The sequence below is a fragment of the Lissotriton helveticus genome, chromosome 12 (genome assembly GCF_964261635.1).
Source record: "Lissotriton helveticus chromosome 12, aLisHel1.1, whole genome shotgun sequence".
Lineage (NCBI taxonomy): Eukaryota > Metazoa > Chordata > Amphibia > Caudata > Salamandridae > Lissotriton > Lissotriton helveticus.
In genome coordinates this window covers 472,146,381-472,172,852 of record NC_136073.1, presented here as the reverse complement: position 1 = coordinate 472,172,852, position 26,472 = coordinate 472,146,381, and the positions used below count along the sequence as shown (strand labels likewise).

Genomic DNA, 26,472 nt, shown 5'->3' with positions numbered 1-26,472 from the left:
GCGACTCGGGGACCGTGAGGGAAGGAGAGTTGTCTACATGGGACCTGCAAAGTACTGGCGGAACAAAGTGCGCTGTACAGTCCAATGATCTCGCCATCAGGAGCTCCAGATACAATGGAATACATTGCATCATTCTTCACTTGAAACCTCATAGCACGTCACAACACCAAGACTTGGACAGCAACATAATCTTTGCATCCTCAAAACAGTTGCATTTCTCAGCAAACTGAAACATGTTGTTGTTTTTTTTTGGTTAATCGTTCCTTTAGGCTGCTCATCTGTTACCATTTGGGTCGACGGCACTGTTAATTCATGATTCTATCCTATATTTTGCCGCTATACCGGAAGAAGGTCTTTTTGTTTCACTAAGTTGTCTATTCTCGCCATGTAGGTTGCTCCATATAGCCCAGTGTATTCTTATTGATTCTCCTTTCATTCCGTAGGAACGCCCCCAGGGACCAGTTGTTTTTCCCCATGTTGGTCAAGTAGTTCTACCTCGGAGCAGGGTTTATAACGAAAAGCGTGTTGGCGCTTACTCTGAAACTGCCCACACCAGGATACCCATTGGATGGAGGAACCTTGAGCCATCTAGTAGTAAAAATTCTGAAATAGACTGATGTTTATATAGAACAAGGATTTATTATTATCAAACTTTTTTTCCTAGTCTGTTGACAGTAATCTGATGCTGTTTTTATTAATGTGTGGTATTTATGTTTAAATGATTGAAGTATAGGAATGTTTTGGTAGTGTGTCTGAGCGAATGAGAGTTCGATTGAGATGGTTTGAGGGCTGTTTGTATCTGGGGGTTGCTAAAGGTTTCTTTATACACCAGTGTGAATATTGGGTTTTGTACTCTTTTCTAATGTTTATACTGCATGACAAATCTATATACCACATTAATGTGTTAACAAAAATGAATACATTTGATGTGTTCAAATTCATGAGAAAGACTGAGTTACGACATATGCTGTGATTCGGTCTGGGCTATATTTCGAATTTTTGCGATCTCTAATGTATGATTTAATGCACTCTTTATATCCATTTACCCCGCAAGGTTTGCTTAGTTAGTAGGCTTGCTTATTTCCCCTGGTCCTGCTGGTATATTAGTTTTCAGGGGTCCTCTTTTCTTTGTCTTTGACTGTCAACCATGACTGCACACAGGTGCAGTACCATAAAGTAGTTGTACTTGTTCAGGTGCCTTCACCAAATGTAGGTTTTCTCCAATTTGTATTCTCCCTCTGCGGTGTGCTCTCTAATGGCCTCTGGGAACTGGGGCAGAAGCCTCAGATTGGGTTCAACTCCCCAGATTCCTCTTACTCCTCCAGAGCAGACTGACTGGTTCTGCAGTGTGCTGGAGGGGTGTTTTTGTCCACTCTGTGTTTAGTACTCACTGGGACAGCATGATGACTCCAGATATGTACCAGGGAACACCATCAAGGCTTATCCTGGTAGAAGATGTTGGCTGAATCCAACTTCACAGCTTCCAAAGGGCTAGCTTGAGAACTATACCGCGCTGCAGTGCAGCTCCATGGTAGAGAGGACATCAGCCCTCTTGTCTCTTTTTATCCTCAAAGCAACCTCCACAAAGAATCACATTCTCGGCCCCAGATATGGACGGCTTTGCCCTACTTCATTATTTGCCAGTCTTCAGGTGCTTAGCTGGAGCAAACGAGAGATGCGGCCACCTTGTTCGGCCTAGCAACATCCCCCCCATTATCTGTTATCCTGGCTTTCATTATTACAAGCAATCAATCACCACAAGATAAATATGGCCTGTGAGGCTCATAAATAATAATAATAATAATAATAATTAACAATAATAATAATAATGTTTAGGAATATTGAAAATCACATTCTTACCTTTTTCTTCTTCTCGTCCTTTTTTCTGTCTTCCTTATTTTTCCCATCTTTCTTTTTCTCTGCCTTCTTTTTTTCTACTTTCTTTTCTTCTTCAGTCGGCTTATCTTCCTTTCGTTTCTTTTTCTTCTTCTTGTCTTTATGCTTTTCGTGCTCTAATCGATCCTCATAGAAGCTGGCATCATGCCCAAGTCTCGATGCAGATAGTTCTTTGACTTCACCCCCACCAACTTTAAGCACCAGCTTTAGAGGTTTTTCAATATATTCTTCAAATAGAATCAGGAGAGAATAAAAGTGGGACAAATGTCTTAGAACAAACTAGCATCCAGGAAGTAAATAAGCATATAAAACACTATGCTGGCACAGTTACTAATCAATTCTGTCTGATTCAGTCTACAATCCAAAATCCTCTGCTATTCCACACAGCAGGGTTCCCTCAGACATGATACTTCCTAAAACAACCTAAAGTAGAACTTGCCCATATTCTCTATGAAGACTAGTCTTTCAAGAAAGTAATAACCTTTCAGAATATCACTTTGGCTATAGATACTCGGCTTCCACAATTACACTAGCTCCCCATCGTCCTGCTTACCTTTTGGATTAGATTAACAACCCAGATATACAAAATACCAATCTCCGCTCAGACAATTCTACAAAGTACTAAATCACATTTGAAATGGAAGAGATTTCTGACATCTCCTTAGTGTTCATGTTTGGAGTTTGTATTTTCACCAAACTCCTGAATTATCTCACTAAAACACCCAACGTTGCTTACAACCAGTTATATCAAAGCATAATACATGAATTATTGTAGTACAATAACATTTGGGCTCTTGAATACACACATAAATGTAAATATTGTAAGTAGTACGCGATACTATGGTTTATGTTGAATTTTAATTAAACAGGAAGCATAAATTCCAGAAAATGTAGTTTAAAACCATGTCATGGGCCAATGGAATACTGGAACATAACAAGGCTACTGCAAAAGACTGAGCATGTTACATCATTCCTTTATTTCTCTTGTTTCAGTACATTCTTGCAAAAAGGTGCACAAGGGTTGCCTCCAACTAAATAGTGTCATAATTCTCTACTAATGAAACAAAAAAACATGCATACTTGCAATTACAAACTAGGGGTATTTAAATGCTTCTGAATCAGACTGGCATTATTAGATTATGGCAAACACAAGAAGATGATGGACGGAGTGCTGAAAGTTTTCAGACACTCACCCCCAGTCACTTTTAGATCTGGGTTGAATCCATCATCGTTGTGTAGCTCACTTCGCCGACCCAGCCACATCAAATCAGTCTTGACCCTGTTCCTCATGGGAACAGTCCACACAGAACTGCCAAGAAAGGTCTTCCCTGAACCGGAAACAAACCTCCTGGGAAAGAAGTGCACTGGGTTCCTGATATCCAGGTCCCCAGTACCAGATCTGTTTCCCTAAACCAGGGGTCCCCAACCAGTAGCTCATGAGCACCGTAGCTCTCCAGCTACCTCTGAGTAGCACACCTGTGTGCAGCCCAGCTTATTAAATTAGAAAACTTTCGAATGGTTGAATAATTATACACATAAAAAAATGGAGATTATACAACACTAATAATATTAGTAGCTCTCAATTCGTTTAGTTGAACATATGTAGCTCTTAGTACCTAAAAGGTTGGAGACCCCTGCAAAGCTGAACAATTGTTCCCCCAATTGGCAATACCTTTAGCACCTCTTGTAAGTCCTTAGTAAATGGTAGCCCTGGTACTTATGGCAAAGAGCCTAAGGGTTAAGCCCACACCATTCATGCCACAGCTGGCCGTGGAGGAATGGATTGCCCGTCCTCTTCCATTGAAAGGTGTTATTCATGGCCCTGTCACTATAATTGAGACACCGGCTACCACGGTGACATGTACAATTGACGCATGGCGGAGTATATTGCACCATTTGCCAATCCCTCTTCTGTATGCCCCAGCTATGCCACTGGTGTATCATCCGGACCTTTCCCTATTGCAGGAGAGAGGATTCCAACTGATGTGTGCTAAACTGAACATCCTCACTTGGGGGGATATGTTTGTGAACGGGCAGTTCAAGTCGCGTGAACAGTTGTTTCATGGATACCAACCTACGCCGTTAGACATATTTTATTATGTTCGGCTGCGGCAGGGCCTGCGGACAGTGCTACAGCGGTTCCCTGCGCAGCCGGACACGGTTCTTCCATTACAGCTCATGCTTGCATCTGCGGATGGTAAACATTTGGTATCTTACCTGTACCGTAGCATCCGAGGGCAGTGTGAGAGGAGAGAATGTAGGGCCCTTCAGCACTGGAGTGCTGATATTGGTAGGAACATAACTGAGGCACAATGGTCATATTGCTGTGAGTTCACTTCTAAAGTATCGGCCAGTTGCAGACTACGGATAATTCACTATAAGTTTTTGCAAAGAATGTATTACACGCCCGAAAAAAAGATGAGGTTTCATCTATTGGATAATGATAGATGTGAGCGGTGTAAATCAGAAGGCGCGGGTTTTCTGCACCTGGCGTGGACGTGTCCAAGGGTGCTTGACTATTGGGCTCAAGTTCATGTAGCACTACAAACAATGGTCGGTGTTAGGATTGATAGAGACCCCCTCATAATGCTCCTGGGGTATACTATGCAGATACCTAAAGTACACAGGAAATTTGTGGACATTGCACTTTTGCTGGCAAAGCGGAGGGTGGCATGTAGGTGGGGACGTGGCAGAGCCCCGAAATTTAAGGAATGGCTAACTGATCTATTACACTGTCAGGAGCAGAACATGATATATGCAGACATGCAACCACTGCAAAGCAGAGTCAGGGACATCTGGGATCCACTCAGGGTATACTTACTGGCTACCGCGGATTCCTCTACTGATGTGATACAGGGTGCGGAGGATGCTACATTGGATGTGGGTGAAGAGGGATTCTGAGGTACTGTTCTGCGGACCACCGCACGAAGCTTACTTACATTAGAGGTTGAAAGGATGGGGTTTTCGGGTACTGATGATGAGAGGGATCATTGTGATGGATACATCGGGCTATACAAGTGCTACAGCACTCTGTGTTTGAGGGGAATTGGCTGTATGATGCAGAACGGTCAACAGGTCTCAGAGTTGATATGATTTACTAATACGATCCCAAATGTGCTACAATGATGCTGGCCTGGATGATCTCCGCTTGAGATATGTACCGCCCCCTGTGCCTGAGCGTCCCCCCCGGACCTGACATCCATATCTATACTACTATAATAAAGTAAGAACTTTCAGGCTTTGAGGCGGGTAAACTCGGGAACCACAGCGCCAATCTACACACCCGATACACAGTTGAAATCGTCAGGGTGTGTAGATGGTTATAGGCTATATAAATGAAAAAAATAAACGTTATTTACAATATTTATATATTTTTTTAAAGTAGTCCCTCCAAAGTAGCGCCGGCCGCGATGAGCTCACGTCAGGAGCACGGGGAGGAGCGGCGTACGAGGAGCGGCACACATGGCGCGGGGGAGGAGCGGTGACGTGAGGAGCAGCGGACAGGCCAGCGGCGGTGCGAGCAGTGGAGAGGCGGACATGGTGCGGGGGAGGAGCGGCGGACAGGCGGTGAGGAGCAGAGCGGCGAGGACCGGTGAACTGAGGAGCGGCGGCTGAGGTAAGGCTCCGGGGACAATGTCGGGGCAGGCGGGTGTCGGGCCAGGCGGGGGACTTGGAGTATCCCTACAGTCTCGAACTGAGGAGTAAAACGTATTAGAAAGGAGAGGCAGACTGGAGGTATGTTTGAAGGGCTGGTGGCGGGCCAAAGGTGGACTGGAGTTAGACTGGAAACGGGAGGTGACTGAAGGTGGGCTACAGGCTGCTGTGGGCAAGGCTATTCGCCAGTGAATGCTATCGGACACGCAGAAGTAAGCGCACTTGAGGAGAAAGACGATTCCTCTCATCAGCATGGTAACGAGGCAGGTCACGCTGAGGGGAAATAAACGGGCACAAACCAGCGGTCGGCTTTACTAAAGCTGGAAAGGTATTTGAAAGTAGGTGCTGGGCAGAAAGGAATAGACCTCCGGGGGACAATGTCGGGGCAGGCGGGGGACGGGGCGGCCGGTGGCCCGGGCTGCTGGTCAATGTCGGGGCAGGCGGGGGTTGGGGAAGCCCGATTGCTCCCGGACAAGGTCGGGACGGGCTGCTAGTTGTTGTATACTTGCCATAGCTGGATGAAGATCACGGCAGCCTTACATTAGTGTTTCTTACAGAGACCACACTAACAGGGACAAATGAGAGTGAGGTCAGCCACGCCCAGAACTTACTTGTCTTGTTATTTCAGTTCACAGCGAAAAGAGTCACACAACCAACAACGTTTCATGGACCTTGCAAGATCATGTATCGCAATACAGCGATACGCTGGATTGACTACTGCACTCTGCCGCCGGGCCTCCGGGTTGTCGGCACATTGGCTGTGTATACATGAGAGGCTGTATGACACATTCTAACATTTGCAGCCGGCCCGCTTGGGTTGTAGGCAGTGTGCTGTGTACATTTATATTGGTGCAATAAAGGTCTTGGAAACTTAAAAATAAAATAAAAAAGAGCCTAAGGGTTCCCAAGGGCTGCAGCATGCATTGTGCCACTATAAGGGACTCTCAGCACCAATGTGCAAACTGCCTTGACTGACTGTGTATCTTGGTGCAGATAAAAGTGAAAACATACGTGTCTAGTTGATTAAGTGCAAGCCGTGGTTCTGACCCTTCTAGACTTATCCGCGGCCTTTAATACCATCCCTTCTACTCTTCTCACTGAACGCCTGCAGTCTTTGGGTATCAGCGACATGGTTTTAAAATTGCTCACGTCCTTTCTTACTGACAGGACACAGATTGTGATCTTAGGGGGAACACAAGTCTGACCCTTTTTAGGTCTCGCCTACGCAGCACGCATGTGCTCCATAGGAAAAAGACCTTTAGCCACGGGCACAGCTTTGCGGGCTTTTTTTTTTAGAACTGTCGGTGCTGAGCGCCGGCAGGACCCGGCCCACTTTAAGCCCTGGCCATACATATTCCTCTTGTTCATAGTAACACATTACTGTTACCATAGCGACCATTGTTATTACGAAATGGCCAATTAACCTAGGTCCCGATGGATTCCAGGGTCTCCTTTGTGCTATAAAACTTTGGCTGTTCTTAGTCAGCACCGGGCACAAGCAGTGGTCTTTAAGTGCTTGCTTTCGGAAAACAAAAAACATTTTCAAGCAGGCGCATCAAACATGGTGCCTGCTTGGCAAAGTTCAGTGCTTTCAGTGGTGCAGCCGCACTGCTGGCTCCACTGAAGTTTCAGAGATCCCTCTCTGCCTAGCTGGGATCTCTACATTTGGCAGGCAGCCCTCTACCAGGGGAGCAGAGGTGACGTGGTCAGCCAGTGGGCAGGCCAAGAGTCTAACAAGAGTCTAAAAGAGGCCAGAAGACATCCCAGATAAAAAATAAAATAAAAAAATTGACTATGCCTCAGCTTAGCAAGCCTTTCTGAGACCCTGGCATATTGTGTCAACTTTCAGATTTCCTAGCCAAATCAATTTTAGGGAGGCAGTGTTAGCAAATGTGTAAGGGAAGGAGTATCACTATCTTCATTCAGTGCCAATTCACCTTTTGCAGGTACATTACTTGGAAGCCATAAGTGCATCACTTGGAAGCCATAAGCACATTACTTGGAAGCCATAAGCATATGATACAGAGTGGAAGTGGGTAGAGTACCACCTAATCTTCATTCCAGTGCACCTCGTGCATGTACATTACTTTTAACATTTCTCGTTTCATGTAGACTTTAAAAAAAGAAGAAAACTTTTAAGATCATGCCAAGATGCTCAGTGTGTGTGCATGCCATTCGAGGATAATGTGCTGCATGGCTAAACACTTATAAGGTCCCAAAGGCGAGACCTATTGGCTATGCCAATGCTTGTTCTTTACTGTGTGTAGTCCCTCAAGGATCCTCCCTGAGCCCCACATTATTCACCCACATTATTCAATTTGTAGATCACGCCACATGCTATACTGATTCGCTCCTATGGTGTGCAGGATGTGTAGTTAGCCGTAGGCAGTGGCCTCATGGATGAGCAAGAACTTTCTCAAGTTGAACGGAGAAAAAACGTAGGTGTTGATGTTTGGAACTCACACATCTGAATGAATCCAGAATTGGTGGCCACACAGCTTGGGGGCACTGCCCATCCCTACAAATTCAACCAAAATTGTAGGAGTCATCCGGGATATTGTCCTCTCCTTGGATCTTCAGGCCAATCATACGATGTTGTACGGCTTCTGTATCATTAGATCTTCCATTTCATCCCATTCACGGAAACATGTGGCCATGACATTAATCACATCTAGGATTGATTATTGCAACACACTATCTGAACACAAACAAGATTATTCTTGCCAAAAGACAACTGGTGCAAAATGCAGCAGCCAGACTGACACTAGGCATCCCTAAATACATGTCATTCTCTAAAGGATTGCATGAACTTCACAGGCTCCCTGTACAGAAGTGGATCACCTCCATGGCCATGTGTATTGTTCACAAAGCACTTTACAGTACGAGCCCGGGAGGAATCGAATCCATGTTACAGTGGTATTCTCCAAGTAGACTTCTCCGATCGGCAAGTCACAATTTATTGGTCACCCCCAGAGAGTTCAGAAAGAGATAGGCAGGGAGAGCTTTTTCCATTTGCGGCAGCCAAGTCCTGGAACACCCCACCCCTCCATCCGGCCAGTATAAAGCTCCATATGCCATTTAGGAAGCCCTTGAAAACCTGGCGTTTTTTCTTGTGGTTCGCAAGAAGCGCCATGATGCCTGTTGGGCAACTGTTACGCTACACAAATCTATATCATATTAAACATGACATGGCACACACTGTATGCCATGCTTGCAGACACTACATGCAATATAGGTAAGCCACCCCTACAGCAGGCCTTAAAGCCCTAAGGCAGGGAACACTATACTACATGAGTGGCCATATCTGCATGATCAAATATGCCCCTGTGATGTCAATTCTTAGATATTTCAAGTGCATGTGCTGGACACTGGTAAATGAGAACCTCAGCTATATGATGGTTTCACTGAAATCTATGGTGTATGGTATAAGACACCTTATATTAATAAGCCCATACTGGTTCCAGTTAAGGATTTAATAATACATGTCTCTAATGGGCTGGCTAACTAGAGTTGATCAGCCAGCCACCCCAGACATGTTTCTGGCCCCCTGCAGATGAGAGCCTACGATCTCTGAAGGCAGAAACAATGCCTGCTCTGGCAGGAGGTGTTGTCACCTCCTCCAAGCAGGATGGCGAAATAATCAGCATATCAAGGCAGGAGGCATCAAAAGCCTCTGCTGCCTTTGATATGTGACCACACCTTCCCGAACAGGGGAAATGACAACCCCCCTGCCCAAGGCCCATTTGGCACCAATAAAGGCAGGAATGTATAAACGCAGGGAGGCATAGTGCACTACGAGGCCAGTCACACCCCAATGGAGAGCTGCCTGATGTGCCGACCCTTTTAAAAAATTCTGCCATCTTGATGATGACAGAGTTAGGAACTTAGGTCAGGGTTATGCCCACTTCCCACAGGAAGTGGTCATATAGGGGGTGTAGTGACCCCAAGCGTAAGTAGCCCATTAGCTACCGCCCTTCACTCCCCTTAACGCCCCTAAATCTAGTATTTAGGGGAGCCCCTCGCACCAGAAAAGCAGATTCTATCAACCTCAGAAGAAGGACACCAAAGAGCCACGAAGAGCAAGAACTGAGGAGCAGCAACTGACTTGATGCCAACCGTTGCTGGCCTCAAAGCCTGGGAGGCCTGCAAGCACTTCAAGGAGCAACCAGCATCTCCCATGGAGTAGCAGAGCAACTTACCTGCACCCTGCAGGCATCCAAGAACTGTGAGAACCCCGGACCACGAAAACCCAACACTGGAAAGTACCACTGCACCCTTGCCCCCCAACCAATGTTGAAGTGGACCAATGAGGTCCTGAGACCCTCCAGAGTTGAACCCCACTTTGGATTTGCCCAGACTTGACTCCAAGTTACTGCCTGCAGCCTCTTTGTGCAAGCCCCCTCAACCGGGAGTGACTCTTGCAGCACGGACCAGATGCCTAAAAGCACCACAGCACCTGAGCCCCACAGCCCGAGGAGAAGTGGACCAATGGTGTCCTTATGTGCTTCAGCATCTAGAGGATTGACTCCCCCTGTGGGTTCAACCGGACTGGGCCCCCAGTCCCAGTTTGCATCCCTCTTTTTCCCAGGACGGTTTCCCATTGAAATCAACTGGGACCCCAGTGTCAAAAAGAACCTCTGTACCCAGACGCCTCAGAGCCTACCGAGGTGACCTGTTGGTGCTTACTTGGACCTTGCCCCATACTTACTTAACTACGGAAGATTGGTCCTGTAAGTTACTGGTAAGTACTCGTACGGAGTATATATGTTTTCCCCATAGAATAACATCACTGCATAAGAGACAATACAGGTGTATTTACCGGTTTTCTTCAATACTGCTATTTTAAAAAGTACTTGCACAATAACGAAGTTCTTGGTGTCTAAAAATATATAAAAATACGTCCTGTTATTCTAAATTGGTGTAGATCTCCTTATTAAGTGTGTGTGTGTTTGTGGATCATTTATTGACTGTGTGTATGCAACAAATGTCTAACACTCCTCCTTGCTAAGGCTAAGGATGCTCGACCACACTGCCACAAAGAGCACTATGAGGTTGTTAAAAGCAAGCCCCTGTCCACTGAAAGGATACCTGGAATCTCTACACAATATACATCTTTTTGGTATATTATATAAAGAGTCAGCTTCCTACAGACATGGTCAAGGATGCAAAGAATTAGGTGAAATCATATGGGTCTGACAAACGGAAAAGGAAACCATTGAATTCTGTATGGATTGATGCTTTTTGCATGGTATAATGACAAGGTGAAACATGGCTATGTTTTGGTTCAGAACTTTATGAATGAAACCAGCACAAATGTTCTAGAGAGGGATAAAAGCAAACAAAGCCAAACAAACCATTGCTATGAAATGGAGAAGTGCTGACCCTCCAAGGATTAAAGATTGGGGAGAAGACTTAGACTGGTGTCAGCTAGCGGAGAACAGGATGCCAAGGGAAATGGGAAAAGATCTGGTTCCCGTGGGAGGTGTACAGGGTAGGAATAGGGTGAAACACAAGGGAATGTTGTTGATAGGGAGTAAGTTTAAGTGAACGATAATGAACTTGTTGATGTGGAAATGTATCTACAATGTACCGATTCGTACCAGTCCGGTTTGATCATGTGTATAAAACAATGTGATACGGTGCACTACAAGTTGTTAATAAAAATATATATAATTTTTTTAAAGCAAACCGAATACGGTTGTAGTAATAAAAATATATATAATTTTTTTAAAGCAAACCGAATACGGTTGTAGTAATATATTAACATTTTTGCAAATATGCCAGAGCCATATACATTTCAGAACAGAAAAGAATATAAAATGGTCAACTGGCTCAGCTCACAATCTTGGGAGCTTGCAAAAACAACATTTCAGAAGTGTATAGCCCAAACAGAGGGCGATCTAAAAAACTGGGCTCTGCTCACTAGGAGGTTTGCAGAGCAATACGCTGAGCCAGTGACAGGCCCTGGCCAATAGGATCCAAGTCTCTTACAAACTCAAAGGCTTAAAACGTAAAGCAAATCAAGCACTAAGGGCACTTAAAAAGGCACCTGGAGACAAATCCCTTAAAGCTGAACAGCTAAAGCGAGAGCAGGCTGCAGGAAACACAGTTGGGAGTTAAGGAGAGAAGCGGACGATGAATTCTAGGCCAGGCTGCTATACAACATCAAAACTAACAGACACATGAGATTTTTGAAGACCGTGAACACACTAAATGGTCTAACAAATGCTGCATCAAACTCAGACATATCGGAAGAGCGCTGGTCAGAGTTTCTGTCAAATAATGTCAACTGCTTACCAGTAATGACTAACACCAAAATTGGATTAACCCACATGACACTCCACTCCAACAGAACCAAATGCCCCTCAGAAGGACCACCAAGGAAAAAAAGCAGGATCACGCTTAAGCTCAGACTGGCAGTAAATGGTGGTAGTAATATCAGTCCCCTGAAGATGCAAGTGGAGATTATTAAAAAACAGATTGTAAACAGCCACTGAGAAGGAGTGCCAGGAGCCAATGGCATCCCCACAGCGATCTTCAAAGAGAACCATGAGGTCTGGGCAGGGAGCATGGAGCTGGTTTTTAACAGCATCACAATAGCCAATGTTATACCAGATTCTTGGAAGTTTTTGGTCATATCCCCCCATCTACAAAAGAGGAAACAGCTTGTATACTGCTAACTTTCCACTGATAGCCCTCTGCGATGCAGAGCCGAAGTACTTCGCAGGAGGAATTAATGTCCTAGGATGCAGAACAGCGCATAATTATCCTCAAACAAAATGGGCTTCTCAAAAGGCATGGGCACAACAACAAATATATTAGCCCTTACACTGCTGAAAGACCAGTGCAAGTACAACTACCAGCCTCTCCACCTTTGCTTCATCGACTACAGAGCGGCCTTCTTTCAGGTTGAACAAAGCAAGCTTTGGCAGAAACTAGTCGGCTAGAATATTACCCGGTCCCTGCTACAGGCCCCGATTCTCCTCCACATGGACACATGGGTCCGGATAAAGTTGGGGAGTGGCAACATCCGGTCTAGAAAGATTCAAACAAATCAGGGCCTTGGATAGGGGTGCATGCTTGCCCCATTCTCTTCAATTTGTTCTTGTCAGACTTACCACCAACTTTAGACAAGATCAATTCACACACACCAAAAGGTAGGGAGTATACATCTGCCAAGCTAGATATGCACCAATTAGCTTATTCTGATCAGCCGGACAAAGATCGGCCTCCAAAGACTCCTGAACACGATGTCAGCCTACTCAATAATGAACCTAATGGGTAAACAATGTTTACCCCGAATCTTTTTGACTGCAGGGAATCACAAAGCTGTCATTACAACGACCGCGTTGTGATTCTGAATACCATTACTCCGCAAGTCGGTACAACGACTTGCGGAGGGGAGGGGAGGTGTTGGATTTAAAATCCAACACCTTCCCTCCTATTGTCCGCACAGACTGGAGTTGGAATAGTAAATTATACTACTCCAACATCCAGCGCCCTCCCCATCCGCAAGTCGTTGTTCCGACTTGCGGAGTAATTTTATGCAGAATCACAACGCGGTCGTCGGCGAAAAAGACTGCGGGATCACAACGTACATTCGAACCTAATGGAAATAAATATGAAGAAAAAGGAAAACCATGGTAATAGTGAAGCAACCAACTAGCTCTACGACCCTGGCATCTAGAAACAGCAAAACTCAACTCAAACACAGAATATAAGCATCTCGATTGCTGTTCAATAGCCAGGGGTCTTTCAAGCAACACAAGTAGTCCATGCTTCTGAAAGCCAGTTCCCTAATGATGGCCTTCCATCATCTCAGAGCGATGGTAGCTGGACCAACGCTTATGCCACTCCTGCAAATAATCCAGGCAAAATGGTGTCAACCCTAACATAAGGTAGCGAGGCTTTAAGGGGAAGAGACTGCCCCTCCTGAACACGATCATAGCAAAAACATTTAAGTCGCATATGTCAACTTTTCGGCTGATGCAGGCATTCGGCTTAACAAAACTAACTTTGGCCAGGCAATGGGCATTTATCAAATGCTGTTTTAAGCTAAAAACTGCCAGCAAACAGACCTTAAACTATCACCTATGACATGAAATTGGCACAAGAGCCTGCTCTCGTGCAAGAACCTACCTGGCATCATTACTGAAAACTTGCTACCTTAATTCGCTACGCTACACAGAATAGCCATCCCCAGTTCAAAATCATGGAGAACAAACTAATCAAGCGAACCTCAATGCAGGCTGACAAAGAAGTGTTCTCCAAATGATGTCATACTTGCATGACAACAGCCACCTACACTTTAATGAGACCCCAACCATATCTTGACTCCAGATGTAACATTTACATCAAAGGGAAGTTTCTGAAATATCTCCTGGTGTGCCTTCCCTCACTCTTACATCTGCCGCCATGGCAACCCGTTGAAGGTAGGGAGCTATGCCGGTTAGGTGGTTAAAAGATCTGAAACAATGCTATACATAATCTGTCTACGCAAGTCCAAACTGGAGGATCGTAAGACAATATAAAGAGCAATGTTCAATAGCAGGGGACTATGCCATTGTAGACAGGCCAATTTAGCCTGTTTTATACCAACGGACAAACAGTTGAACTGTAGGCTGGTGAGACACACCCAAGTCTACTCACAGACACACACACACAGCCAGTCACTCACACACCCACGTTACAGGGACGTTATAGTTGGGAAATAGCATTTACAAACGGTAGAAATTTACTGAAAAAAACTAAGGTTAAAGGAAAGTTATAGTTAGGAAATAGAATTTTAAAAACCTTGAAATTCATCGGAAAAAACAAAGATTACAAGGGCGTTATAGTTAGGTTCAGATCTTACACACACAAAATCATAGAAATTCAACAGTTCTAATTCTCTCAAGTAACTAGGACTCGTGCCCTCACCATGCACTGTTAATTACCCAACATATTACATCACTCATGCCATCTTCTCTAACATCATTGATAATATCATTGCAACATTTGTGATGAAATTATTGATGAGAAAAATGTGCATGGCAGAGGCACGAGTTATAGTTACCTTAGTGAACGAGTTATAGTTCGACCTCTTTGCGTAAGACTCAGTTTACCAGTGAGGGAGGCTTACGAGTGACGCATTAAGGTATGCACGCATGCATCGGAACGAATGAGTAGCGAGGTGCAGCGGCAGTGTTCCCCAGCAAAGCCCGAGGCCAAACGTGCGGTTGACTGTTTCACTGTGACTGCTTCATCGTTGCTGAGAGAAATGTTGGAGAGACCGAGGAGCCAACAGGCCGGTCTGCCGCCACTACTGTCTTCACCAGCCTACCTGCCAATTTGCCAGCCGCTTGCCGTCGTCTGTTACAACAGCAGACAACGTCCTTGACAGACAGCACAGCGGCTCGCACGGCTGCCTCTGTGGTTGTGGCCAGCCCGCTCTCAGCACCAGCTCCTGTTCAGCCATTGCAGCCCACCACCTCCACCACAGTAGCTTAAGAAGGGTATCATGTTTGACCGTATCAAAAGCAGATGATAGGTCAAGGAGGATCAGAAGGCAAGAGTCATTTAAGTCTAGTATTCGTAGAGCATCGTCCATAATGTGAACAAGCATTTACAATGCAACTGTCTCGCCTTTGCCAAAGTTAGAGCTATTGGCATGTGTGTTCGCAGGCTCACCTGCTGTAGAGAAACGGACCGCCTGTTTACCGCATGTATTTTTATCCTGAAGGGAGCCTGGGTGGTGGGCCACATCAGTGGCCTGTGGAACTGGCGCTGCTCAGGGCTTCCAGATAATGACATGCCCCAGTTACAATTCCAGGGGTTCATTTTCTAATCCAGAACCCGTGACTCATATTTCCCACTGGCAAAAGCTCGCGAGGCCTCTTACGTTGAACGCTCTAGAAGCAGCGCTTATTGTTTTTATCTATCTATATCAGCGTGTCAATCTGTTATCTATCTATATCAATTGTCAATTTGTTACTGACCTCGGTGATTTGTAGCATGCTCACCTGCTAAGTAGTTGATCAATGAGTGAGCTCTAAGGCCACTCCCACCCCAAGTGACAGATTTAAACGCAGATTGATTGCACTGCAGTGATTCTATTGGTAAGTGAGGTTCTTCTTATTGAAAACATGTGGCAGATAAGGACGATTAAACCAATAAAAATGGCAGCCTGGCGTTAAATGTACCCCAGACCCACTGGCACCGCCCCTTCAGCAGAGGTTGGCGCTGTGCCTGTGAATTGCCTCTGTCAGACGCAAACCTGGCCCGCGTCCAAGCGGCGGAACTCTGTTCTCACGCTTTGACACAACAACCTACAGTTGGTTTGAGGTTTCTATTTTCAGGCATCGCTGTCATGTAAAACAGGCCGCACTGCAAAACAAGTCCATACGCCGAGTCCCTGGCGTGCACACGGTGTTACAGCTTAAATGCTCCGAGAGCACAGTCAATCACTGCACGGGGAAGTTGATGGTAAAATAAAGGGGGTGGGTTTAAAGATAAATATATGAATAAACTATTGCACATTGTCGTTGAGGAGCGACAGAGCTAACACCACGCAGTTCAAAATTGGAATGTAAAAGGGAAACCGAGGTTTAAATTCAGTGCTCAGAGGGCATGCCTTGCTTATCACATCATGACAGCAACACCGACACTACCAATAATCTTGTGTCAATCGCAGATAAACATTCTTCAATTTATTAATCACAGCCACATTCCTACATTGAATAAGCACGCCCACATTTTCCATAGGTTAGAAAATATTTATGTTTACATGGTTGCTGCTCAGTGAAAGCTTTGACTGTGCTACTGCAGGTGTCATCAGAGGCTCTGCCAGAGCCAATGTGCACCCTGCGTTAAAAAAAATTGAAATATTTAATTTGGGTGTTCACTGCAGACAGTAAACAGTTAAGCATAGCTCAGACGCTCTTCAAAAACAAGGTTCTGCATTGTGAGAATGAATTACACATTTAATAATCCATGCATATATCACTTCGTGCTTCCATGACTTTAAAGCACATTTTCGACAGCAAATTTAGAAGACAATTGGGTATTGCACCCAGATTGTAATGCAACCCACAAAGCCGACTATTAACTGAAAGCAGAAAATGCAGCCGGCGAATAACGATCAAGCGATTCACAGCTGTGCACGGTGCACGCGCACTCTCCCGGGATAAGGTTACAGCATGCATTTAAAACATCCACTTACTCGGCTGCAGCAGTGCTGTTGAAGGAATTATTCTGAAGGCTGAAGCAGAAACAAGAAAACATCAGACAGGTCTGCAGGGCGGGCAGTCCCTCTGATTCCGGCTCGGCAGTTGGCACACATACGCAAACATGGCATTGGAAAGGCACGGCTCTGTGTCCGCTCAGCTGAGCAACACACGGTGTAGTACCTTGGGCTACACTGCTCATGCTCACACTGGAAACAAGCCGTGAGCGTGCACGCTCCCGAACTTCCGGTTTCGGGATGTGCATGCTGACGGCTGTTCTGAGGCAGGAGCGGTGGCAGCAGAAGTCAGGAGTGGCGGCTGATGGCGCTGATGCGGTAAGTGGGGCATAGTGGGGGGGGGGCGGTATGTGTGTATGTGTGTATGTGTCTGTGTGTGTGTGTGCGCGCGTCTGTCTGCGCGTCTGTCTGTGTGAGTGTCTGTTTGTGTATGGCGTGTGTGCGTGTCTTCGGCCGGCCTGCGTAAGCGCATCCACAGACCACAAACTGCGCATGCCCCGGTCTGTCTCCCTTCAGAGGCAACTCAACCACAATAGGTCTCGAGCAAGACCTAATAATAGCAGATTCTGTGCTATGCCCCTGACAAAGCCTGATTGGAATTGGTCAAGCAAGCAGAGTAGTTTGATGTGGCTACATAGCTGGGTGTGTACACATTTCTCTAAGAGCTTAGCCAGAGTGGGGATATTGGGCAGAAATTGTGGGGGTTAGTGTGGTCGGCAGTCTGTTTTTTAAGGATAGGGGTGACCTGTCCCGACTGAAGGCATTCTGGAATCGTAGCTTGAAGCATAGAGGGGTTAATTATCCACGTTCAAAGAGGGAGTAAGTATAATCTGATTTCCTTGAAAAGGTGCAATGGTAAGGAATCGCTGAAATGGTTGGAAGGTTTCAGCCTTTGGGTTCATAAGGTTGTAAAGCAAGAGCATTAAAAACCAGATCCTTTATACTCTCAAAAGTTTGATTAACTTGTGAAGACCATTCAAACTTTGCTCCCTTTTTTAAAAGTTAGCACAAAAGTTGAACTAGGAGAGCATAACCAGGGACAAAGCGTACGTAATATTCACAGAGTCCAAAAAAGAACATGTACACATATTTGTCCACCACAGGAGGTGCACTTTTGTTGGCTTCAACAATACAAGCTTCAGGGTTAATGCCTGTTTTGCTGGACTAACAAACTGCATTTCTCCAAATACTCTCACAAGAACATTAAAGTGCTCTTCCTCAGTTTTAGTGTACACCAAGATATCATCCAGGAAAGCATGGACTTGAGGCTCACCACCGAACAGAGTGTCCATCATCTTCTGGAAGGCACTCGCCACCGATGCTAGGCCAAACAGGAGTCTCAAGTACTTAAATGCCTCATATGGTGTGACGAATGTTGTCAATGACTAAGAAGCTGGACTAAGGAGAATGTGGTGAAAGGCAAAATGGAGACAAATAGTATCTCAGATGTTGGCCATCATCTCTTGAATGCCTGGTAGTGGGTGGCAATCAATAAGTATGCTTTGATTAAGTGTTCTTAAGTCCACACATAATCCTAGCCCCTTCGCCGCGGGGCTAATTCCCCCGCGGCGCTGAGGGGGAGGGGGGCGCGCGCAGCACCATGGTGCTTGTGACGAGCTCGGCTCGTTACGCTGCACGGTGGTGCTGTGCTGATGATGAGCTGAGCTCATCATGACCACGCCCGTTTTTCAGAACGCTCAGCGCCGCTGGGGAATTAGCCCCGCGTGCGAGCGCTGCACGTGTCATGAAGAGCTCAGCTCGTCATCAGCACACGGCCACCGTGCCTCATGACGAGCTAAGCTCGTCATGAGCATGCAAGGAGTTAAATCTCCAGACTATTTCCTTGTCAAAATGACCAGAGACACCCACTCCGAGGGGTCAATTTGCACAATGACCTCCTCAATGGTAAGTCTCTTCAATAGTACTTTCTAATACTCTCTTATGCTTAAAGGAAGGGGACACACTTTATGAATAACAGGTGAGGCATGTCTCAAATGTTTTTTAAGTTTGATAGTGTATTCAAAGCCCTTAACAGTGCCAATAACATCGGTGAGCAAACTAGGAAACGTACTCGCCAAAACAGGAACATCGGCTAAAACAGCTGGAACATCATGCCCATGCTAAATCCAACCAACCAATAATGTCCTGCACTTTAACAGCCACATAGACCTTGGTGGAAGTTTGTCTACCCAAACACTCAAGGGATGTAACGAAGTACCCTGAAAGTTGCACATCTTGCTCACCGAATACTTTGGGGCAGATATCGGAGGTGACCAGATTCACACCCCCAGGCCACCATTTGAGAAGCATGGAATTAGCTGAAATGGTGACAGGGGCCCCAGAGTCCGCCATCATGGTAAGAGTCTTATCATTCACAGTAGCCTGACAAAACGGTCCTTTTACATGCTTATGAGAATGAATAGACGGCATGTCAATGGTGAGAAGCACAATAGAAAACCTGTCAACACAGTCCTTAATTTCTTCAGAATTATCTGGCACATCCACATGACTGATCCTAACTTTGTCTGAATAAGTGGGACTGCTTTTGCACACCCCCTGGAAATGCCCCATCTTGCAACAGTGATTGCATCTTCTCCGTAGTGCAGGACAAGTTGGATGATTTCCCATGTTGTTCCTAGAACCACACCTGTAACATGTGCGTATGCCTAACCGCGGCAATCACAGAATCCTCAGAAATATAATAGGCATGTGAGAGACCAGGTTGACTGTTAATCTGACTAGTACCCTGACTACTCATGACCTGGGAGTTTAGTATAGATCTCTCAATGCTTCTCGCAATGTCAATTGTTTGATTAAGACTTGCGTTCTTTCACATCAAAAGCCTTTCCTGCACCTTTTTGAAATAACAATTGAAAAATAAACTGGTCCCTTATATAGATGTCAACATTGTTTTCAAACTCACAACAGGATGCTAACACACGCAGTGTGGCAATATACTCCTCAACCGTTTCTTCAGCAGATTGTTTACACTTCAAGAAGTTGCGCCTTTGAAGAAGGACACCTAATTCATCAGTGCACTGTTTCCACATTCTTTCAGTGGCCTCTAGATACATATTCAACGGCACATCTGTCCAAGAAAAGCCATCACAAAGGGTAGGTTATCTAACACTTTTTGTCCATCAATACCAAGATGATTAAATAAAAGAGCAGCTTTTACGAGCAACTGAATACCCAACAGCATATATAGCCGTAATGTAATTATCGAAGACGCGCAGCCACTCTCGCCACTTCACCTCAAGTCTGCCTCGTCTTCTCAAAAAGGGAGGAGGTTGCACTGCTCCTTGAACAGTTGCCATGATCCCAAACATATATAAAAGTCTCACCTGAGTGCTGTGAATGAGATATTACAATGCTTCAAGCGCTAGCCAAGCGGGGAAAACAAAGGATGTCCCTCTCAAATGCAAGAGATACAGACCCAAGTCTCCCATCAACACCACTTGTTGAAGAACAAATAATACGCTGTAGTTGCATCGTTGTGCAGCAAGTTCCCAATTTAAAATGGTGCCAACATCTGACACAGTTGTGGCATGAAGACCAGCGTATAGAAGGAAAAGTAAGACGGCCGCTGACATCTGACGCAGTTGTGGCGTTGGGGTGAGAAGACCAGCTTAATGAGGAAATCATAAGATGGCCGCTGACGTCTGACGTATTGCATGGCTGATAACCGATTGGTCCATGGAAAGATCAGCATTCATGTAACTCCTGCGTGGGTGACAAGGAAGCCAAGTACAGACGGGCACCGCTGGAGAGCACCACAAAGTGTCACCATCCACATGTAGCTCCTTGGAGAAAACACCGATAGACACTCGGAAAATGCTGCGGATAACAGTAACGATAAAAAAGAAGCTGCATGATCTTCCAGCACACAATCAGGCGCAAATCGGGCCAACGTCAGCCAAACCAGCCTCCAGCCACCAAGTTTAGGAAAGACAGCGAACTCACAAAGTTGAGTCGTGTTGATGTGTCAAAAACACAGCGACACTGGGTTATTCTCTGCAGGTATCGGTCAGTGAATCCTTGTGCACAAAATGACTATATTCAACCTACTCTTTACCCCGCTCCTGGGACCAGATGAAGTATGGCTTTGCAGTAGATTGTTCCAAATGAATCACGGAGATGTTGTCTATCGTTGAATACTTTATTCCAAGAGTAAGGACCCACGACACTGGAGACATCCAGATGGTTAAGAGGTCAGGCAAGGAATGAAGCCCTAATTATAGGGGTTGAGCCTAGCGGGTGGGAGGCCTACCCCTAGGTCCCCTGGAAATAAGTGGACACACACACACACACACACACGGAGTAAGGCAGTGAGGGAGAAAAGAACCCAAGCAGTCTTTACATGTTTATTTTTCTCCTCTGGGCAAACCCGCCCTGAGGAGTGGTACAAACTGCAACAAAGTATAGAAGAGCCCAGATGGCTCTCTACATCCCTCCTTTTCTTTAGCAGCTACCAATCACATTGACATCATGATCGAGGTAGGGTACACACAAAGTCTCTGAGCCGTTGGCTGGGTGCAGGGTTCGGCTGGAGATCATACTTCTGGCTCCTGGAGTTGGACCCTGCTTCGGCTGGGCTGCAGGTCAAAGGCACACTCGGAATACTCTGACGTGGTGAGACATCATCTGGTGCTGCTCCATCAGTCCTTGCAAACTCTTGGCTTCTTCCGGGTGTCCGTGGAGGCAGCACACTGTCGGCCAGGGAGTTCGTTTCTACCTCAGGGTCAGCGGGCCCATCCTGACCTGGACGAGGTTCGAGCACCTTCTTGGACCAGTATACGTTTCTGGTGATGGTTTGCGTGCCCCTTTGCGCGGAGACTTTGGTCCCCTGATGTTGACGACTCTCCACACTTCAGGTTCGTAGGTTGTCCGGAACTTCCACCCAGGGTACCTGTCCTTTAACACAGCATGGTCGCTCACACACAGGGATGGTGACTCAGCACCTCGGACAAGGCTTGCCTGCTAGTTGGCGTTTTTTCCTCCGGGCCTGGACAGCTGCCCATCCCTTTCAATGGGGTGCCATGTGGGGTCTGTCACCATGCTGTCCCGCGGGCGCACTTGAAAAGTAGATGAGACGGAGTGCAATGGGTAGTGCTGTGTGGGATCTGACAATATGCATCTAGAAATTGGTGGAGCGAGCTCTCTGTATCTTTTCCTTTTTTCCCTCCAATTTACAGCGCCCTGTTGAGAGTCTTCATAAAGCGTTTAACCTCTCCATTCACCTGAAGCCATTGTGGCATGACTTTCCTGTGTTGAATGGCTTTTCCAGCCAGATACTCCTGGAATTTCCGGCCCTGGAAGGGAGGTCCATTGTCTGACTTGACCTCGTCTGGGAGGCCCAAAAGTGCAAAGAGACGTCGAGGGCAGCTTGGACCTGCTGGAATGCGGTGGAGGAGATCACTGCAACGATGGGGAATTTAGAGTGTGAGTCCATCAGAACCAGAATACTGCAGCCATCAGGGAAACTCCCGAAGTCAATACTCACTTTGGACCAGGGAGTTTCACTGGGCTCCTCTGTGATGACTGGAGCCAGAGCTCGGTCACAGCCGGTAATCGTGCATGAATGGCAATTCTGAATATTCTCCTCTACCAGGGCATCCATGCCTGGGAACCACACTTTGCTGCGTAGGCGTGCTTTGGTTTTCGCCATTCCTTGGTGTCCGACAAGTGCCAAATCAACAACCTGATCTTGCAGCTTATTCTGGACTACAATGGCATGGCCTCGCAGTATGATTCCATGTTCACCTTCACTAAGTTCACTGCAGGCTCTCCACAGTGGTTTTCTCGCGTGGCGATTTCACGCATTCAGCGGGTGTGCCCCATCCAAGAAATGTTGCCATCCTCTTGCGAGCTGGGCTTCCTTGACTCATTATGTTCTCATCCAGCGTTGTTGCTATCCAGATTTCCTCCAGTGTCAGTGCCTTAGGGAATGCCTCTAGGGTTACCATCCTGATGAGCGCTTCGGTGTATTCCTCCTCTGCCTGTTGCTGTTGCATGTCTGTCGCAATGGGGTGGTGCGACAGGTAGTAGGCCGGATTGTTGGCACCAGTGCGAAATACGACCTTGAACCGGTATGCTTGAAGTTGGACCGCCCACCGTTCTATTCTGGGGGAGCCAGTCTTGATGTTTCTGCGAACAGGGAAATCAGTGGCTTGTGGTCTGTGAGCGCCCAAAATGTGTGCCTATAGGAGGTACAGATGAAAGCCATGCCATGCCCATTTGATGGCACAGGCTTCCTTCTCGATCTGGGCGTATCTCGTCTCTGGGTCTGACAGGGCCCGACTGGCGTATGTAATGGGGGCCCCCTCTTTGCCATCACTCTCCTAGAGGAGATCAGCCCCCAGGCCAACTGGACTTGCATCAATGACTAGCTCGGTGCACTTCCCGGGGTGAAAATATGCCATGTCCTTTTTGTCCTTCATGGCAGTCTTGATGGCCTGGAATGCTGCGTTCGCTTTAGGGGTCCACTCCCAGGCCGCCCTGCTGCATGTGAGGGCTCATAGCAGTTCTGACAGGGAGGCCGGGTTTAGTATAAACTGGCCACAGTACATGGCTATCCCCAAGAAGCTGCGGACCTCAATTGGCGTGGTGGGAGTTGGGGCCGTTCGGAAGGCTGGTGCTTTCTTGAGATCCACCTGGAGCCCTTCCCGCAAGAAGATGTACCCAAAAAAGTCGACTGACTCCTGACAGAAGGAGCATTTTGCCTTGGGGAGGGTCAAGCCACTGGTCGCCAACCACTGGAGAGTGTCTCGCAGGTGCGTGTGACGCTCTTCCAGAGTGTTCAAGAACACCAGGATGTCATCACTGAGGTGGATGACTCCCTGCAGACCGGATAAAGTCTCTCGAATGCCATTCTGGAACATCTCAGCAGCTGACGACACCACAAAGCTTAGCCTCTTGTAACTCTTGAGGCACACGTGGGGGGAGAACGTGGTGATATATCTACTCTCAGGTGCAAGCTCCAACTGATGATATCCAGCATTTAGGTCAAGCTTGGAGAACCACTTTGCCCCGTTGAGGTCAGCCACGATGTCGTCCATGGTGGGTGTTAGGTGTCATTCCCTCTTTACAGCCTGATTCGGGATGGATGTCGACACACAGCCGGATGGCCCCAGGCTGTTTGAGCTTCGGCGCGATGACTAGAGGCAGCACCCACGGGGTCAGGACGGATACAAGCTCGATAACGCCCAGATCTTTGAGTTTTCTCAACACTTCTCCCACCTGCGGACGTAAGTGGAAGGGTACTCTTCTATGTATCAACGCTGTTGGGCTTATTGAGGAGTCGATATGCAGTTTGAATTGCTTGCCTTTGATTTTTCTCAAGCCCTCCAACACCGGTGAAAACTCCCGTAGGATGGCGCCAGCATGGAAGTCGTGCACTTGATTTGTGAGGAAAACAAACCCAGGTCCTCTGTCGTGTGGCAGCTGAGGAGGGTGCCCTACTTTCCGTCCGTTACGTGGAACCTTGCCAATGTTGCGTGCTTGTCGCAGGCCACTTCCACTTCTTTCACTCCCCACAAGGGGAGCAGGTGTGTCTCTCCATAGGTGTAGATGTTTGCCTTTGAGGGGGAGAGCGGGGTTATTGTGTTAGGCTTTCATACTGCTCCGAGTCCATGACATTCACCGATGCCCCGGTGTAGATCAGTGCATGTACAGTAGAGCCTTAGAGAACTTGAATTGAGCACATGGGCGGCGGTCGCCGTCGCTTATCTGCACGGCCTGCGAAGGATATGATGAACACATCGTTGTCATCCCCCTCTGTGTTGAATCCTGCCCTGGGTGGCGTGCCCTCTCCTATGGTGAGGTGGTCGTCAATGGAGAGTTGCCTGATGTTGGGTGTAAGACTGCATGGTCTTGAGAAGGCTGACTGTGACTTTCTGCTCCTGCACACCCTCTCGAAGTGATTCTATTTTCCACACCAGGAGCAGACCTTTCCTGTTGTGTAGAAGGGACCAGTCGTTGGGTGTTCGGCACTGCAGTTCCCACAGGGCCTCCCTGCCTGTGTCTTTGTAATGGTACGGGCCAGGTTTGGGCGTCTTTGAATGGCCTCGACTCTCCCTTCCTTGACTTGGACAGGACGGGGAGTGTAGGACATGGAGGCGTTCCTGTTGAGAGCAGCCTCCATTTCGTCAGCTAAGGAGTTCGGTAGCTCATGTGACCTGGCCAGAATGAGGATGTCGTCCAGTAACATCCTGGGCTGGCGAGGGATTAGCCACCGAAATAGCACCGACCTGCACCCTTGGATGATCTGGGCTCTTAATTCTTCCCCCTTGATCAGGAAATGTGTACGCGCTCGCCAACCGCCTCAGTCGGGCATAGAACATGTCGACTGGCTCCATGTCGGATTGTTTGGCCTGCCACAACTTGAAGCGCTCAAAGTCTGGTTTGAGTTGGGGGTTGAAGTGTCGGACTAGAGTGACCACCGCGGCCTCAAAGTCGTCCAAATCCCCTGTGTTTGGGAGAGTTTGGAAGCGGTCGTAGAGTTTTACGCCTCCATAGCGCATGAGCAAAGATCTTTTGACTGCCACGTCCTTCTCCCTCGTGCCCCTAAAGTAGACGAGGAGGCACCCTATCCAGGACGTTCAGCGGGGGTGCAGTCGCGGGGTCAGCAAGCTTGCTGAACAGAGGGAGCGGTGTCACCTGCCTGTGGGCCATCTGCGCCTGCTTGAGGTGGCATGCTCTTGGTAGCCGACTATCCGGTGATGGTCTGCTTTCCTCCTTTTTTTTTGTGCTTGGCGTGTCTTTTTGTTCCTAACTTTGTGCAGCCTGCCCAGGCGTGTCAGCTTCTACTGGGCTTCGTGAAGGATCGCCCTCTCCTGTTCCTCGCAGGACACTTGATACTGGTGGGAGTTGCACGGATTTGTGTGAGCCCTCTGGTGTCCAGACCCCTAGAAATGTTGCAGACAACCTTCTTTTCTTGATTGTCACTGTGGTGTATAATTAATATAATAACATTTGTTAATGCTTTATACTGTCCTTGCATTGCTTTGTAGTGCTGGCTCCTTTCTGATTCTTTTCCCCCTGTTTAATGTATCATGTAGCTTGCCTGCAAGCAGTCTGCCCTCCCAGGACCATGTGGCATAGCGCGATCACCTCTGGTGCAGCGTCGATCTCCAGCGCTCCTGTGCCTCAAGCTGTAGGCCTCTGGCAGCCTGGTGTGCTTGTGTGGTCGGTAGGGCCGAGCCAGCGCTCACCGACAAAAGAACAGGCTGAGTGTTAGCGCGGCACCCCACCGCTTGCGTCGAGGAAGTTGCAGTCGGTTCTGGCATGGGTCAGCAAGCACAACAGTCCTCACGGCAGGCAGGGACTCATGAACGTGCAGGTGAAACTGGGGTACAGCAGCCGAGGAGAGTTCCGCTGCACAGCACTTTAGGCCCGCGGGATGTGTGGCAACACCAGCAGGAACAGGTGAGCCAGCGAGGTTATTTATTTATTTATTTAATGCGATTTTTATATAGCGCAAACTTTACCCGAAGGTGTCAGAGCGCTTTACATAAGAACCAGTTGCAAAACATAAGGACTAAGGATTACATGCGTTACATAAAAGATACAAACAGAAAAAATGGGAAATGTACAAGATGTAAAGTCACACAAAGAAGAGACTAGTGATTAGAGTTCTCTATATACATAGGGAAAGGCTACGAATGGATATACTCTAAGAGTCACATATTAATGGTAGAGAG

At 47.0% G+C, this 26,472-nt stretch overlaps 1 protein-coding gene across 1 annotated transcript in view; it reads right to left on the bottom strand.

The window, feature by feature from the left end:
* BRD7 (bromodomain containing 7) overlaps positions 1 to 26,472 on the bottom strand; it is a 259,012-nt gene that overhangs the window by 231,435 nt on the left and 1,105 nt on the right. The window contains exon 2 of the mRNA XM_078668474.1: positions 1,861 to 2,123. Within this exon, the coding sequence (XP_078524600.1) occupies positions 1,861 to 2,123 (263 nt within the window). The remainder of the gene's footprint in view (positions 1 to 1,860; positions 2,124 to 26,472) is intronic.